The sequence below is a fragment of the Cydia splendana genome, chromosome 10 (assembly GCF_910591565.1).
Source record: "Cydia splendana chromosome 10, ilCydSple1.2, whole genome shotgun sequence".
In the NCBI taxonomy this organism is placed as follows: domain Eukaryota; kingdom Metazoa; phylum Arthropoda; class Insecta; order Lepidoptera; family Tortricidae; genus Cydia; species Cydia splendana.
In genome coordinates this window covers 1,492,370-1,508,341 of record NC_085969.1, presented here as the reverse complement: position 1 = coordinate 1,508,341, position 15,972 = coordinate 1,492,370, and the positions used below count along the sequence as shown (strand labels likewise).

General features: G+C 38.9%; 2 protein-coding genes across 2 annotated transcripts; one reads left to right on the top strand and one right to left on the bottom strand.

Annotated features, from left to right (window-relative positions):
• Nucleotides 1-1,528: 1,528 nt before the first annotated feature.
• On the bottom strand, nucleotides 1,529-5,826 carry LOC134794108 (cyclin-K-like). Its single transcript, XM_063765814.1, has 3 exons — nucleotides 5,229-5,826; nucleotides 2,841-3,027; nucleotides 1,529-2,043 (listed from the first exon to the last, which is right to left on the bottom strand). Exons 1-3 carry the CDS (start codon nucleotides 5,741-5,743, stop codon nucleotides 1,579-1,581), a joined length of 1,167 nt encoding a protein of 388 aa, XP_063621884.1. The 5' UTR covers nucleotides 5,744-5,826; the 3' UTR covers nucleotides 1,529-1,578.
• Nucleotides 5,827-7,571: 1,745 nt separating this feature from the next.
• Nucleotides 7,572-15,761, top strand: LOC134794109 (2-oxoisovalerate dehydrogenase subunit alpha, mitochondrial). Its single transcript, XM_063765815.1, has 9 exons — nucleotides 7,572-7,707; nucleotides 8,467-8,732; nucleotides 9,658-9,766; nucleotides 11,262-11,409; nucleotides 13,326-13,491; nucleotides 13,681-13,881; nucleotides 14,421-14,539; nucleotides 15,363-15,510; nucleotides 15,626-15,761. The coding sequence occupies exons 1-9, from the start codon at nucleotides 7,648-7,650 to the stop codon at nucleotides 15,702-15,704; spliced, it is 1,296 nt and encodes a 431-aa protein (XP_063621885.1). The 5' UTR covers nucleotides 7,572-7,647; the 3' UTR covers nucleotides 15,705-15,761.
• The last annotated feature ends 211 nt before the right edge of the window (nucleotides 15,762-15,972 follow it).

Genomic DNA, 15,972 nt, shown 5'->3' with positions numbered 1-15,972 from the left:
GCCCACTGATTAACAGTCCGCCGGACGGCATCGGCCTGTCAGTTGTTCGGAACTGTCAAAATTTTGTTCTAACTGACAGGCCGATACCGTCCGGCGGACTTAAGTTAATCAGTGGGCCCCTTTACATACCTGATAAAAAAAACTCATATTTGTATTACCTAATTATTTAATTATGTCCACTACTTACCACCCACGGGCTATAAAGAAGTTTTCATTAACCCTTTTCCAGGCCGCACCAATCTACATGATCTACCCAAAAAATCCACATATTTTCCAGTTAATCCAGCTTTGATGATTCATATGAAGACAAGTCACATTTCCCGAAAGTCCAATCTAATTTGAACCTTAAATCGGAAGGCCAAAGTTGAAATTCTATTGGCGCGTATTTGGTGGATAAATCGTACTATGCCTGGAAAAGGGGTTAAGGAGTGAACTACAAAGTTACAAACACCCGAGATTTCAAGAGATAAGGTGCATTGGGGTAAGGTCGAAAGTAATAAAACAAAGTCCCCCGCCGCGTCTGTTTCTGTGTTTGTTCGCGATAAACTCAAAAACTACTGAGCGGATTTTCATGCGGTTTTCACCTATCAATAGGGTGGTTGTTGAGGAAGATTTAGGTGTATAATTTGCTAACCCGTACGAAGCCGGGGCGGGTCGCTAATATCTACTAAACTAGAAGCCCTTTCCATTATAGCAACAGTAACTTAACTACTATGCCATAAGCGTTGCAGTAGCGTAAGTGTTGCTATAGTAAGAATTGCTTCTGGTTTAGTGGATATTAGGTACCTATTTTCAAAATTAATTAAAGCTACCCCAATCCACCTTACATAGGGTCAGTGCGCTAATTTTCGTCCATTTGAATATAAACCTATATCATGCACAAATTTAGATTTGTTGCAATGTTTAATGTCTAAACAATATATCTATGTAAAACCCCTTTTTATGTGCAAATAAATGATTATCTACATAAAATGATATCTCGCAAGTAGCTAATTAAAAATGAAATTTATTATTTGCTAATCCGTGGACGAAAATTAGCGCAATATATGTGTACAACCCTTCGGTTCCTATACAAATTGTTGCTATTTTTAACGCGAAATTTTAAACGCTCCAAAAATATATAAGTGTGTAATTCCCATTTTTACGTGTTCTATGTCTGTGTTCATTCAGTAAACCTTATGATTGTATTATATCTAGTCGAAAGGCAACTCCATATTAAGTCTAAGTAACGATATTCTTATGTTTTGCGCAAACTTGTTAAGCGCAAGTTTTTTATGCATTTTATTTTCCATCGGTCAAACCAATGATGTCTAATGTAATTAACTCCTACTGACTTTTCGAGTATTTGTATTTCTTTGTGAAATAATTGATATTTATATTATTAAATTTTTTTTTTTGTACTTCGCCTTTGTCATTTTCGATCCTTTAAATTTTATTTTTCTCCAATATGTTCGGTAATGTTCTTATAGCTTATTTTTATTCGTCAAAAACGGGGTAAAATTTAAAGCCGTCAAATGAAACATCAAAATAGCAGTCTATTAATTATAATCCAGTAAAAAATACATAACCTATCTAACGCTAAGGGGGGGGATAATACGGCCTCGGCGGCGGGCCCGGCGGCGGCGGGCCTCGCGCCGGCAGCGGCGGGAAGTAGTGCGGCGGCGGCACGCTGGTGGGCGGCAGCCGCGGCGGCACGCTGGTGGGCGGCAGCCGCGGCGGCGGCGGCTCCGAGTACAGCGGCGGCGGCGCCGCGGCCACCGGCAGCCTCGGCGGCGGCGGCAGGCTCGGCGGCGGCGCCGAGTACACCGGCGGGTAAGGATAAGCCGGGTACGCGCCGAAACGCATATCTAATTTGGGTGGTTCGGGTTTATCTCCGTTCTTCACCGGGGTGACGGTGGGTCGCTCGGGCTTAGCGATAGGTGATGCGGAAGCTGGCGGTGTAACGGAGGGCTTCTTGTCGTTTTTTGGAGGCGGACGCGCGTTCGGGCCCGGCGGGGAGTCCGCGCCGGAGGGCTGGGTCTGGGGCGAGTAGAGATCTAGTACCTGGAAATGAAATAAATTATAGTTGAATCTGTACCTGCTCGCGAAAATAACATTCAAACATTGGATCACTTTGGCTCCCACTGAAGAGAAGAACGTTAATGATGTTATTATTAATTAAAAAAACGACAATAATTCTCTTACTCAATATTTCTCTTACTTTTCTTCTCGCACCATTTTTATTACATCTCTGTTTAGCCCTATGGTTGACTGGTAGAGAATGCCTTTAGGCATTAAGTCCGCCATTTGTACATTTTATTTGTATTTTGTGCAATAAAGTTTAAATAAATAAATAAATAATTTCGATAAACAGAGTTGCATGTTGAACATATTTCTATAGTAACCCAACATACTAAGGTTGATTAGTAAATAAAGCTTTACCCCCTTATTCATAAACGCACTACAAACCTCAATTAGCTAATAATCGTTTGTCTATCTGTCATATTGACTTATGCATTTGTATGAAAGGGATAAAACATCATTTAACTAAATCAGGCCCGTAAAGTTTTATGAACAACCCTGTTAGTATCCAACATTTTTTTCTTTGCTGTTCAGTCACCTAAGAGCCAAGGTCTAAAAATGTCTCAACTTGCACTGTCCTAACTATACATGTTCAATATTTGTGAGTATCTTGGCCGCATATGCTAACGATGATATATGCAAAATACCGTTAACCCTTTACCAGGCTAAGCGATACATATTTCCCACATACGGCACTTCAAACATGTGCTCTATTTTCGATGAGTAAGACTGACATTTGATTGTCATTAATGGGTTAATTGGTATGTAAATACACAAACCTGATGGCATATATCCTCAAGCAGCTCCATAGTAACATCCTCAACGAACATGTCCCACCATGCCGTGTGTTTTGGAATGCGTCCGTTCCAGTCCACAACTTCAAACTTGCTAAGCTTTCCCGCTAGGAACATTAGTGCTACGGCGATCACCTCCGGCTCCCATTGGAGGCAGAGGGTTGTGCATAAACTGAAACATAGGTTAGTAAATAGTAGATTAAAACTGCACGAAGCCATGTGCTTGGCGAGGAACAGAACTCTATTTAGGAACCTGGACAACCTGGTATTCAAAAGAAGGACATGATGTCACGATCTTCAGTATTGAGGGATCGACTGAAGAAGAAGAAATAGTAGATTCATATAAGGCTGTGGACTGGAGGCATGGGACAGGTTCATTCAATGAGTTAATTCTATACATTTTGATGTTGCTCAAGTGGGGCGGCGTGAATGCTTGATGATGTGCTACACATATGTCAAAATAAAATATTATGAAAATTTTGTGCCAGTAACTGAAATTCATACAGATAGAGTTAGACAACAATATTGATAGCATGCGCAGTGCAAGTATTACTTATACATCCTAATTTCATAGAAGTTTGATGTTTGAAATAACATTTGCACTATTTTGTTCTAACTCTACATCACATAACAGATACAACTCAATCTTAAAAGAATGTAGATACTTAACACTTTCGCAACCAGGCAAAATTTCAAACAATACCCCAGAAACCGACAGTACTCGCTAGTCGGGCAACGACGTGCAACTCAATGCCGCACGCCGCGAACCCGCTAGTCGGGCAAGCGGCGGACGCTCAGGGCTGTGCCAAGTAACTTTCGTATAAGTACGTGGATAAAATTAAATCTGCTGTCTCATCTGTTTAGGCTCCCCGTTTTGTTCTTCTCCTAATTCTAACTCCTATTGATACATACCCGTGTATGCAATTTCACGTAACCAACTAATAAGAATTTTTATTTTGTAATCGCATTAGGTAAAGTAAATAAAAATACAAAGTGAAGTAATAAAATATAATAATCAACTGTACCAACTTTTCGACCACATAATAATCAGAAGACTTACAATTTTTTCTGTTAGTGGCAGTGGCAGCCCTGAGGTAGTGAAGATGCAATGCTTGCCCGCCTGTCGGGCACTTCGGCGACGCGTGTAGGTTTATAGCTCTTGCCCGACTAGCGGGTATGCCGGCATCTGAGTAAAGTTTACGAGTGCCCGAGAGTCGGGTACGCGGTGTCGAATGTGTTAAATGATCTTAATCCACAATCATATTTTTCAGGATTATTACTTCAACCTCCAGGATGTTCAGAATTTAAAGAGGTGGAAAGTCAAGCTAGCTGGGCACGCTTCTAAATGCATCTGATACAATATAAATAGACAAGTAATAAAGTGTAAATAGACAAGTAATGTTGCTCTATGAACTAGTATAGACTCCACAGTCTATCCCACATAGAGATGTGTAAAGCAGATTTTTTAGGGTTCCGTACCCAAAGGGTAAAACGGGACCCTATTACTAAGACTTCGCTGTCTGTCCGTCTGTCTGTCTGTCACCAGGCTGTATCTCACGAACCGTGATAGCTAGACAGTTGAAATTTTCACAGATGATGTATTTCTGTTGCCGCTATAACAACAAATACTAAAAACAGAATAATATAAAGATTTAAATGGGGCTCCCATACAACAAACGTAATTTTTGACCAAAGTTAAGCAACGTCGGGAGTACTCGGGAGTGGTCATGTACTTGGATGGGTGACCGTTTTTTTTGCTTTTTTTTTCGTTTTTTTTTTTGCATTATGGTACGGAACCCTTCGTGCGCGAGTATGACTCGCACTTGCCCGGTTTTTTATGTAAGTAATGGTGTAAGTATCTTGGGTGCCAGGGCAAATAACTTAAAACATTAAGTACTCAGATAAATAAACTCAATTTGCTGAAAGGAAAATATTCTGATAATTTTGGCTAATAAGAAACTCTACATATTAGATTTAACAGATTCACTGCCAGCAACCTGCTAGGTGGGTTCTCTGTTTGTAGAATGCTTGCAGCGCATGTGTTAAAATTTAAAAAAAGTTATACACCAGTGTGTTATTCCACATGTCAGAATGAAGAAACATGTAAGTGAAAACTTGAAGAAATTGAATAGAATAGAAATTGCATATACATGAAGAATAATGACAATCTCATTTAAAATATGACAGTGTAGAGCAGCACAGTATAAAGTAATTACTAAATTGCATGTCTATTACTAATTTTCAAATGAGGTAAAGACTCGGATTGTAACACACTCATATCATAAGTCATTTACGGGCGAAATCTTTGAATTCACATGTGATAAGTAATATCTGTTGTCCGGTCTTGTTTTCAAAATTTTAAAAAGTACTCACCTATCATTCACAAACGTCCAGGCCATTTGTACCATTTTCTGCAGCTTTGCCTTGTCCCCTTTCAGGCACTTGGCGTACTTGAGGAGGTAGCCGTAGGGATGCTCCACCTGCAGGTCGAACTTGATCGTCTGCAGCAGAATCCTTTCCAGCGTCATCACCTCCTCCTTAGGATCCTCCCCAAACGAGGCAAACTTCTGCTCGGTAAGCAGAGATTTCGCCACTTTTATTATATCCTTGCACTTCTTTGGTGTCTCTTCCACTTTCCCCGCAAGAAACAAACAGCAGCACGCCGTTATATACCGCGGAAACGTCCTGAACGAGTGAAACATATAGAACCGATGGAAATAAACAACTCCTGTGGCGACCGTGTTATAACCTAAGTCCATCTTAGAGCCTGTGTCAATGATGAACCTGGCACCTTCTTTGCGGTACCGGTTCTCCGTCTCCGTGGTGATTCCATCGCGAAATGATGGAGTATTTTGGAGATCCTTTTTGTCGTAGTACCAATAAGGCATTTTATAATTTATTTCTATGAAAATAACACAGTAATACCATCTCTTCACTCACTTCCCACTGACATTTGATGCCAGTGCCACAGATACATTATGATAGCGACAAGCTTTAGAATGCGTTCATATACCTGACAAATTTCGCGTACAGGCGTGTTGCACGACATGAACAAACTACCTCGGCAGAAATGGGTGCCTTTCATCCTCGGCTTTCATCCCTTAGTTAACAGTGTACAGTTTATTTTTTGTTATTTTTTTTTCTACTTTTATTGTTCATACTTAGGTTAAAAGTGTTAAAACCAAGGCCCCAACGTTTTCTGTTCACTTTGAGGGCGCAGCAACTAGTATCACTTGTCTCTCCTCGCTCTTTTAAAAACGCCATTTGTCATAAAAGTACAACCATACTGTTGACAAGATGAACTTCAAATCAAAGTGTTGCCTTTTTTGGTGCATCCAGGCTGTGTATGTGTGCGTAAAAAAGTGTATGTGTGCTCTTTTAGGGATGTGAAAAGTCGATTTTAATCATGTTATATATCGATAGACGCTACACAGAGGAACGAAATAGCTATTAATTGAAGCTTCAATATCTTCGTTAAACATAAACATAATTGAACTGCTAATGAATAATAAATATATTAGAATATAATAAAATTATTCAATTATTGCGGAACTCATATTTTAGTAGGTATTTATGTATTTTAATTAAATATCTGAACTTTCCCTTGGTTCCCTGCTGGGGCGTGACGATAAAATTGTGATCTGATAACCACAATTACGAATAAAAGCGTTTTCGTTCATTTTAGGTATCGTTAAACCTTTGAAGTAAAATTAAAATTGCAAGAAATGTCGATAGTTTATCGATATGACTTTATCGACATGGCTACAGCAAGGTGGTGTTAAATTGTTAATCGTACACTAAACAAAAGTGGTAACAGTGACAGCTCGCTGAGACGGAATCTCTATATAATATTATAAATCTATGGTTAAAACCATGTTTCTCACTAATGAGTCTAATGACTTTGATTTTGATCATACCACGAGGAAACCTGTATATGAGCGAAGTAATACCTACCCAGTACCTACCTAGAAGCGTGTGAAGTCCCCAATCCGCATTGGGCTAGCGTGGGGAATAGAGCCCAAAAAGTCCCCGTACAATAAACAGCGTTGGGACTATACATATATAGGCCAGTGATGGATGATGATGATGAGTTGTTGTAATTACTTACCTATCGCTGTATGTAGCACAGTGACGTATTTTAACTTCGCCTGATAACTCAACTAGGGGTATTCTTAACAACAATCACTTATCTTATCGCCTAATTGTTGTTTTGAAGATTTTGTTATATCAACAAATCTCGACGGACTAACTACGTACCTATTGCATGCCTACCACCACTAATATATGTATTTATAATTGATGACGATCGATCATTCGAAGGCCTTTAGTCCAAAATTAAGCATATACTTTACGAAATGAGCAAAAGAGGTAAAAAAATACTATCTACCTACCTATTGTAAAAAAAAGTTTATGGATGGGGTGGACCTACAAGGCTATCCAGCATCGAACTTTTTTTGCCTAATATGATGATGATGATAAAAATTCAATAAAAGACTCAAATTCTATGTTAATATTCGAAATTTAATACAGTTACAAAAAATCCACCTACCCTACCAACCATATTACATATTATATCAAAATCAACTGTAATGCAATGTCGTAAAGTTCAATTTAGATCAACACTAAAACACCGATACGACTCTGTCAAAGTTTAAATATCCCACGAATTCTTTGGTTGAAAAACATAATCGAATTCAAATTATACATTCGACAGCGACACCTAATAACCCCGTCGAACGAAAGGCACTTTATCACGCCATTCAGACCATTCAGTACCTACGTCAGTGGCAACATGGCGCTCAAAACCGGTGCTAGTTTCATGAGACTCAACGCTCTTCGGCATACAGTTCGGGTAAGATAATAAATAATACAAATTTTCATACTAAAATAAACTAGTATGGCGTATATTTGAAAGATTGGTAGGTTAGGTTAAGTTTGATAATGTGTTGTGTAAACAATATTTTACTCGGCGCTTAATAATAATGTGCGATTTGCATTCGATTTTTGTTACAAAAACATGAAGTTATCTGTTACAGCGATCGTTAGCATTAGGTACTATCGCGCAATACGGTGACAGATTTCTCACGATTTTGGCTTTGTTTACTTATGTTAATTTGTTTTTTAAAGTTATATATATTTTTTCATACAGTCAGTGACATAAGTAGCTAGGCAGTCGAGCGATGTTCATAACTACGCTCTAACTTTCTGACCTAACAATAAAGTTGTGTTGCGTTGCCATTAGTTTCAAACAACTAGCCCGCTTAGCAACTTCCGCTCCGCCGACTATTATGTGAATATGACTATCTAACTAAATTATTGTTGATAAGATAAGTTACTTTAATTTTGGTAATATTGTCCTCATCATCAACGTATCACTGTGTTTTTGTTTGGACATGTGTGCCTATCTCTTAAGTCAAAAATATTTTTTTATTTATCTCTGTTCAAATAGATATTAGGGTAATTCGCCAGTAACGCCAAAAGTGACCAGTTACTGGCGAATTAACCTATAGATGAATGAAAGATAATATTTGATTTTCTAAAGTAAACTAAGTGGAAAGAAAAATCTACATGCTTTAATAATTTTTAATTTCAAAATAAGAACATATTACAGTTGCTGTCAACTCACACCAGACCGGAAGTGCAAAATGGCGGGAAAACTGCAGACTTTCCTGGAGCGAAAGCTCCCTACGTGACGCAAATGAAGTTTCTGAACGAAAACAGCTACGACCCCATCCCTATCTACCGAGTGATGGAAAACAACGGCGAAATTATCGATAAACATGAAGAGCCCAATATCGATAACGAGAAACTGGTTGAAATGTTAAAGGTCATGATTCAGCTGAATCAGATGGATAAGATCTTGTACGAGTCCCAGAGGTGAGTAAAATATCTAACATTTGTAGAGGAACATTATTTATTTTGTGTAATGTGGCTAAACACTTAAAAACCCACAGAGTAATAACTAGTGATGTAACGACTATTGATTTGGCCGACTAGCCGACTAATCGGCGCTCGGATGGCCGATTAGTCGGCCGACTAGTCGGCTAGTCGGCCGGATCATTAGTTTCGTCTAAGTTCGGTTCAGATGCACTTAAAAACAACCGTTTTACCCCTTTCGTCGCGCTATTCGTCATATTATAAATGGTAACGCTGAAAAATTAAATAAATAAAAAAATCCTAAGGCTATATTTTATACGATAACCGGACAAGAAAGCGACCAAGCGGTCAATAATTCGAACAAAACTTTTCGTAAGCACCCTAAATAGGAATTTGGGTAAAATAGGTGAAATACTTATAGCAAATATTATCTGTTTATTTTTTATGCCCTGTTTTTCTGTCACTTATAAAGTGCCGACTAATCGGCCATTTTAGCCGACTAGTCGCCGACTAATCGCCGACTACAAATGAGGCCGGATAGTCGGCTTTCCCGACTAGTCGGCGACTAGTCGGTACATCCCTAGTAATAACCCTTCGTATGCCCTTGTCAAAACTTTGCTACCGAATTAATAACCTTGGTTTCAATTGTCTTGGAATTAAATAAGTCTTTCTTTGGCATAATATAATCTGTCAAGCCAATTCCGTCAGTAGAAAAAAAAGCGGTAAATTTAAAAAATGTAGGCGCGTTCGGTTATCGTCCCATAGAAAATTATAAGTTCGCGCCTTTTTCTACTGACAAACTTGTTTGACAGATTATATATCTAAAGACAAGTTATACAAAAGTTAAGCTTTATTCGTTAAAGCTTTGTGCGTATATCCTCATTTAATTAAGCTCGATAATAACTGGACACTTTTTATTTTTCAGACAAGGTCGTATCTCCTTCTATATGACTAACTACGGCGAAGAGGGTGTGCATCTTGGCAGCTCCGCTGCCCTGTCTCCAAAAGACCTGATCTTTGCACAGTACCGCGAGGTAGCGTTACAGATCGGTTATTTTAAATAAAACCATCCATCTTTTTCATTTAGTATTAGCTCTATCAATTTTCTTCTACATTGAGCATCACTTAAAGCCAGAGAAATAGCGTACGCTGGGGAGACGTGATGTCCGACGAGTATGGACTCGATTGCGGGGTGAGGCAGGGGGGGTTGACCTCCCCAAAGCTTTTCAATCTGTACATGGACGCCCTGATCGGTGGGCTTAGCAGTATGCATGTTGGTTGTCACATAGATAGGGTTTGTTTTAATAACATTAGCTATGCTGACGACATGGTACTGCTGAGCCCCTCGGTTGGTGGTTTGCGTGTACTGATTGAGAAGTGCGAATCCTATGCCCGAAGTCATTGCCTGAAGTACAATGTGCTCAAAAGTGAGTACATGGTATTTAAGGCGGGGAACAAGTGCCCATCTCATGTTCCACCCATTCTTTTGTGAATGGCGAGCAATTAAGAAGGGTTTTTTCATTTAAATATCTCGGGCACCTGGTTACCGATGACTTGCGTGACGACGCGGACATGGAACGCGAGCGTAGGGCACTGGCCGTCAGGGCCAACATGATAGCCCGGAGGTTCAGCAGGTGTACAGCGCAAGTTAAAATAACACTCTTTCGAGCATACTGTACTTCGCTGTATGCCTGCAGCTTATGGACTAGGTACACGCAAAAGGCTTTTAACGCCATGCGTGTACAATACAATGACGCGTTCAGGGTACTGTTGCGGCTGCCGCGGTATTGTAGCGCTTCGGGTATGTTTGCCGACGCGCATGTGGACGGATTTCACGCGACGCTGCGCAAGCGCTGCGCCGCGACGCTCCGCAGGGTGCGTGACAGCCGCCACAGTCTCCTGGCCGTCGTGGCTGACAGATGGGACAGCGGCCTGATAAGGCACTGGTCCTCTCTGCACTTATCTTTAGTACCTAAGATAGTTATTTAAGTTTATTTTAAGTTAACCTTAGCTATAAGTTTTAAAGTGTATAATGTACTTACTAACAAAATATGGACTGTTTGTCTGAAATAAATGCATTTTATTTATTTATTTTATTTAAATTTACTTAAATTAGCTGTTCTTCCTTCATTAGGTAGTCCTTAAACTACCCAAATTGCCTACCACTCGGCGGTCCTGACAGTATGGAAACAACATAGACATAAAATTAAACAAATAATTTGTACCTACATTTTCGGGTAGTTATAACATTTATTGATTAACCAACCAAATACAAAACCACCTGTATCTGTCACTGAACGACCTGACTTTAAACCTACGTTATTTGATCATGTAATGTTTTCATCTACCCTCAACTACTGGTTTAAGAAGCCATTTGAGGGTAGATTTTGTTTACTCTTTTTTAAATACCTAAAGATACAAACAATAGCTACCGCCGCTTTGTCTGACAAACAGTCTGCTGTTGAGCCACACTCTTCATGCCTGAAATGTTTAAAGCAGTTGCTTATGTAGATTCTTATTATATTTTAGCTCGGAGTGCTGCTGCACCGTGGTATGACCGTGTCAGAACTGATCAACCAGGGCTACGGCAACTGCGAGGACCCCGGCAAAGGGCGTCAGATGCCAGTGCACTATGGAAGCAGCCAGAGGAACATTGTCACCATCTCCAGTCCACTAGGTAATTTCTAACAGGTTATATAAGTTTACTAGAGTCAGACCAAGATAACTCTGCAGCGATTTTGATAGCGTAGAGTGTGGTATGTGGTGACTGTGGTGTATTTTAAACGTCATAATTTTATTAATTTTATAGAAGTTTGAAAATTAAAATAACACTTGCACAGTCTGTGCTATCAAAATCTTTGCAGAGTTATCTTTGTCTGATTTTCTATCTACTTGAAGTTATCACGTAAAACAAAAAAAGAGTTGTGACAATAATAAGTCCTTTTAATGTCGTCACGCCCATGTTGCCATGTTTTCATACACCCTGATTGTCTTGAAAGTAGTTGCTAGGCTTGTAGAGTTCTATTATGTTACCTGTTCTACTATCTCGTCAGGTGACAGCCAAAACTACTAATTAATAAAAAAATACTAGACAAAAATCAACCTTATTTAGGTATTAATATGGTTCACTATGGCTATTAATTTGTGGTAGATATTAGTGAGTTTTAGTTTTCACCTGACGATGTGATCATATATGGCTTTATTCCCACAGGGTTAATACATTTTTGGACAGTTGAAGTAGTTTTCATGGAGTTGAGTAGTTCTCTTAGTTCAAGGAGAAATTAGAAGCCAAGTTAGCTCCAAATATCGTCAACGCGGCATGGGATATTTATTTGTTGAAATTATACAGCGCGATTACAACAGTGAATACCTAATTGTGTACCAGTACTGCAACAACTTTTGACACTGCGAAGGGAATATGACATTCATGACCTCCAGGGCCCAGTTTTATAAAGTTACAAGTTACAGGTTACAAGAGTACAGGCTACAGGCACCTGTAATGCACTGTGAACGGCTACAGGTGTTTTATAAATGCACATAGATAATTACAGTTGTAAAGAACCACGGTCAATCTCGATTACATGTGAAATCTACAGGTGTGAAGGACATCACTATTTAAAAAAACGTCTGTCATAGATACTCTGTGCTCTACTAAATGCTGTGTAAGCTGTGTTATTGTTTGCTGTAAAATATTAATTATTGGAAAAATGCCCAGAAATTAAAATGAAAAATCGAGTGGTTGAGAGCGGTGTTCGATGCCAAGGATATACTTTTCGGGCCGTTTTCAGATTCAGATTAAGTTAGATTTCATGAAATATTTACCTAATAAGTAAATAAATACTGTTTCACATTACATTATAAAATGTATCGCTTCGGTAGCGGCTCAAACATAAGTACGCTGTGTATCGAAAATTATGAATAGTACACTTTACCATAATGTGAATGCACTATACTTAAATAAAGAGACGAATGCTAATAAATCAACGACAAATATCGGCACCAATCCTTTTACGTTTCCTAGTAGATAAAATAAAACGATATATCAATAAAATCAATATCAAACATATTGTCACTTTATTTCCTATTTACTATATACTTCAGATACATTAACAAAAACTGATGAGGTCAGTGCATGGAAAAATATGCATGCCCTGGCAAAATCGTTGGCGTTGGTGCCTAACAATAAAGAGTAAAGTTTAAAATTGCTCAGAAAACGAATAATTTTGAATTAAAAATTAAGAATTACAGGACTCAAGACGTATGTCAGTTTTTGTTACAAGTGTACCAATCTACACTTGTAATTTACAATATTTTTATAAAACGCTTGTTCGATTATGAGTTTAAAACTATTAAACTCCCATATTTTCGTCTATGGTTGAGCTACAGGCACTTGTACCTGTAACCTGTAAAATTGTAACACAGTACTTTTATAAAACGCAAATTGTAAAAAACGGAGCAAGTGTTGCCAGTAAACGCCTGTAAACTTGTAACTTGTAACTTTATAAAACTGGGCCCAGTCCTCTAGAAAACGACCTACACGATATGACCGTGACTATTTAGAACTGCAAATTTGACAATCGCATTTATTTCCAGCAACCCAGATGCCCCAAGCCGCGGGCGCGGCGTACGCCTTCAAGCGGCAACCGAACAACGATCGCGTCGTCATCTGCTACTTCGGCGAGGGCGCTGCTTCCGAAGGCGACGCGCACGCAGCCTTTAACTTCGCTGCGACGCTGGATTGCCCTGTCATATTCTTATGGTATTACGCTAGAATAGTTTTACTACAGTTAATAAAGCTTAGAAAGAAGGACAAGTCCTGTCTATTTAGGTAGCGGTGAAAGTTTTGAAAGAGTTAATAGTATGTACTACCCTCGAATTTCTTGATTAAAACATATGCGCTTCTTACTTAATCTCACTGAACCTCACATCGATCACGTTGACTTTACAGCAGAAACAACGGCTACGCGATCTCCACGCCCAGCAGCGAGCAGTACCGCGGAGACGGCATCGGTGCCCGCGGCCCCGCGCTGGGGCTCCACACTATCCGAGTGGACGGCACTGACACTCTAGCGGTTTACAACGCGGTGTCGAGTGCCAGGCAACTTGCGCTGCAGAATAAACCGGTGCTCATTGAGGCTATGTGTTACCGGTGAGTTAAAAGTACTAGTATAAACACTATACCAAGAGGCTTATGAACAAACGGAGGATTGAATGACGTTCAGTATTTCGAGTCGAAAAAATATGACCTTAAATGAAGTCACGCTATTATTCTACTTTTAACCGACTCGACTTTCAACGAGCGTGTGACTTTCAATCCGTAGGTCGCAGGTTCCAACCCCGGCTCGTACCAATGAGTTATTCGGAAGTTATGTACGAAATATCATTTGATATTTACCAGTTGCTTTTCGACGAAGGAAAACATCGTGAGGAAACCGGAATAATCCCACTAAGGCCTAGTTTCCCCTCCGGGTTGGAAAGTAGATGGCAGTCGCTTTCGTAAAAACTAGTGCCTATGTCAATTCTTGGGATTAGTTGTCAATCTCCCCCATCAGGCTCCCGTCATCCCGTCCCGTCCCGTCATCAGGCAAAAATGCCGGGATAACGCGAGGAAGAAGACGCTATTATTCTACTCGTGGACGTTTAGGTCTCCAATGGATACCAAAGCATAATATGTGTTATTCATTTCAGAGTTGGTCATCACTCGACGTCTGATGATAGCAGTGCTTACCGACCGTTGGAAGAAATAGACAAATGGAACAAAGATGAGAGCCCAATAAGCAAATTTAGAGCATACCTTGAACGCAAAGGTAACTTAAAAAAATATAAAACTTTCATTAACCACATTTAGGTAGGACAATATCTGGGAGACCGAGCTTTGCTCGGAAAACATATAAACACTCAAAAATTTGCGTTTTCCCAGAGATAAGACCTAGCTAGATCGATTTTTCGCCACTGAAAACCCCCACATAGCAAATTTCATCGAAATCGTTAGAGCCGTTTCTGAGATTCCCGAAATATATATGTATACAAGATTTAGTCGATTTTTGATTGAAGGTATTAGATTCGATAGGTAGGACGTATTAGTAATCGTAAATCTTTGTAGAAATTAATATAAATTACTTTATCCTATTTGAATTTAAAAGGACATGATATAGTGTTTAAGCAAATATTTCAACCTGCAAGACATAATTAGGTTACCTACTTTGAACCTTCCTTCAATATTTTAACTGAGGCGTAGAAATTAACATACAATGTGTCCGCCCTATTCTAATTCAGAAACTCTTTCTAATGCATAACATACAAAATACACACATAAAAAACAGTATTCATACAAACCATTATTCATTATCTTACATAGGTAGGTACTTTCAATTTCTACGTTTGTAACATAACACAAACTACGATGTTTAAATCCTATATTTCAGAACTAACAAACTTGATGTTTGACAGGGAGTCGTTAGGAAGGAAAAGCTTCCTAAATGCGTTAGTAACGTGTGATCTTATTCACTCATTCTACTGTTCCTTAATGACTGCTGACTAAGCCCTATATCATAGAATAGATAAGATTTAACAGTTAAATTAAGACAAAGGATGTCTGTACTCAAAGTATTATTTATTTGTTGTTTGCAGGTTTATGGGACGAAGAAGCTGACAAGGCATTCCAGAAGGAAGCTAGAAGCACGGTGCTGAAGACGATGCAAGAGGCTGAAAAGAAGAAGAAACCTCACTGGAAGGAAATGCTGGAAGACGTGTATTACGAAATGCCAGAACATCTCCAGTAAGTGTTTATGCTTTATTTTGCAGTGTTTTTTTTCCTGCGGCATATGTACCTACCTATGTGGTGTTATGGAAAAGTTGTTTAAGAAACTAAAATTATTCTTTATTTATTTCAGAAAACAAATGAAGGAAATGGAGAACCACTTAAAGAAATACGGAGAACATTATCCACTTAATCAATATCAAAGCGAATAGGAGCAAATTTTAAAATTTTAATAAATTATGAATAAAATATTTGTTATTGATTTCATTATTTGTTTTAATTCACAGTGATGAATACAGATAGAACTACTAACCAAACTTCATATCGATATCGATACAATAATAAGGCGGCACAGCACTAGAAATAGGAATTTGAAATTTGAACACAAGGACTAACGAGAAAATCTATGGGTAGTCAACCTAACCTAATATACTTTCTTTATAGAATAGTTAACTCTTCGCGCCTACCTTTTTCAAATTT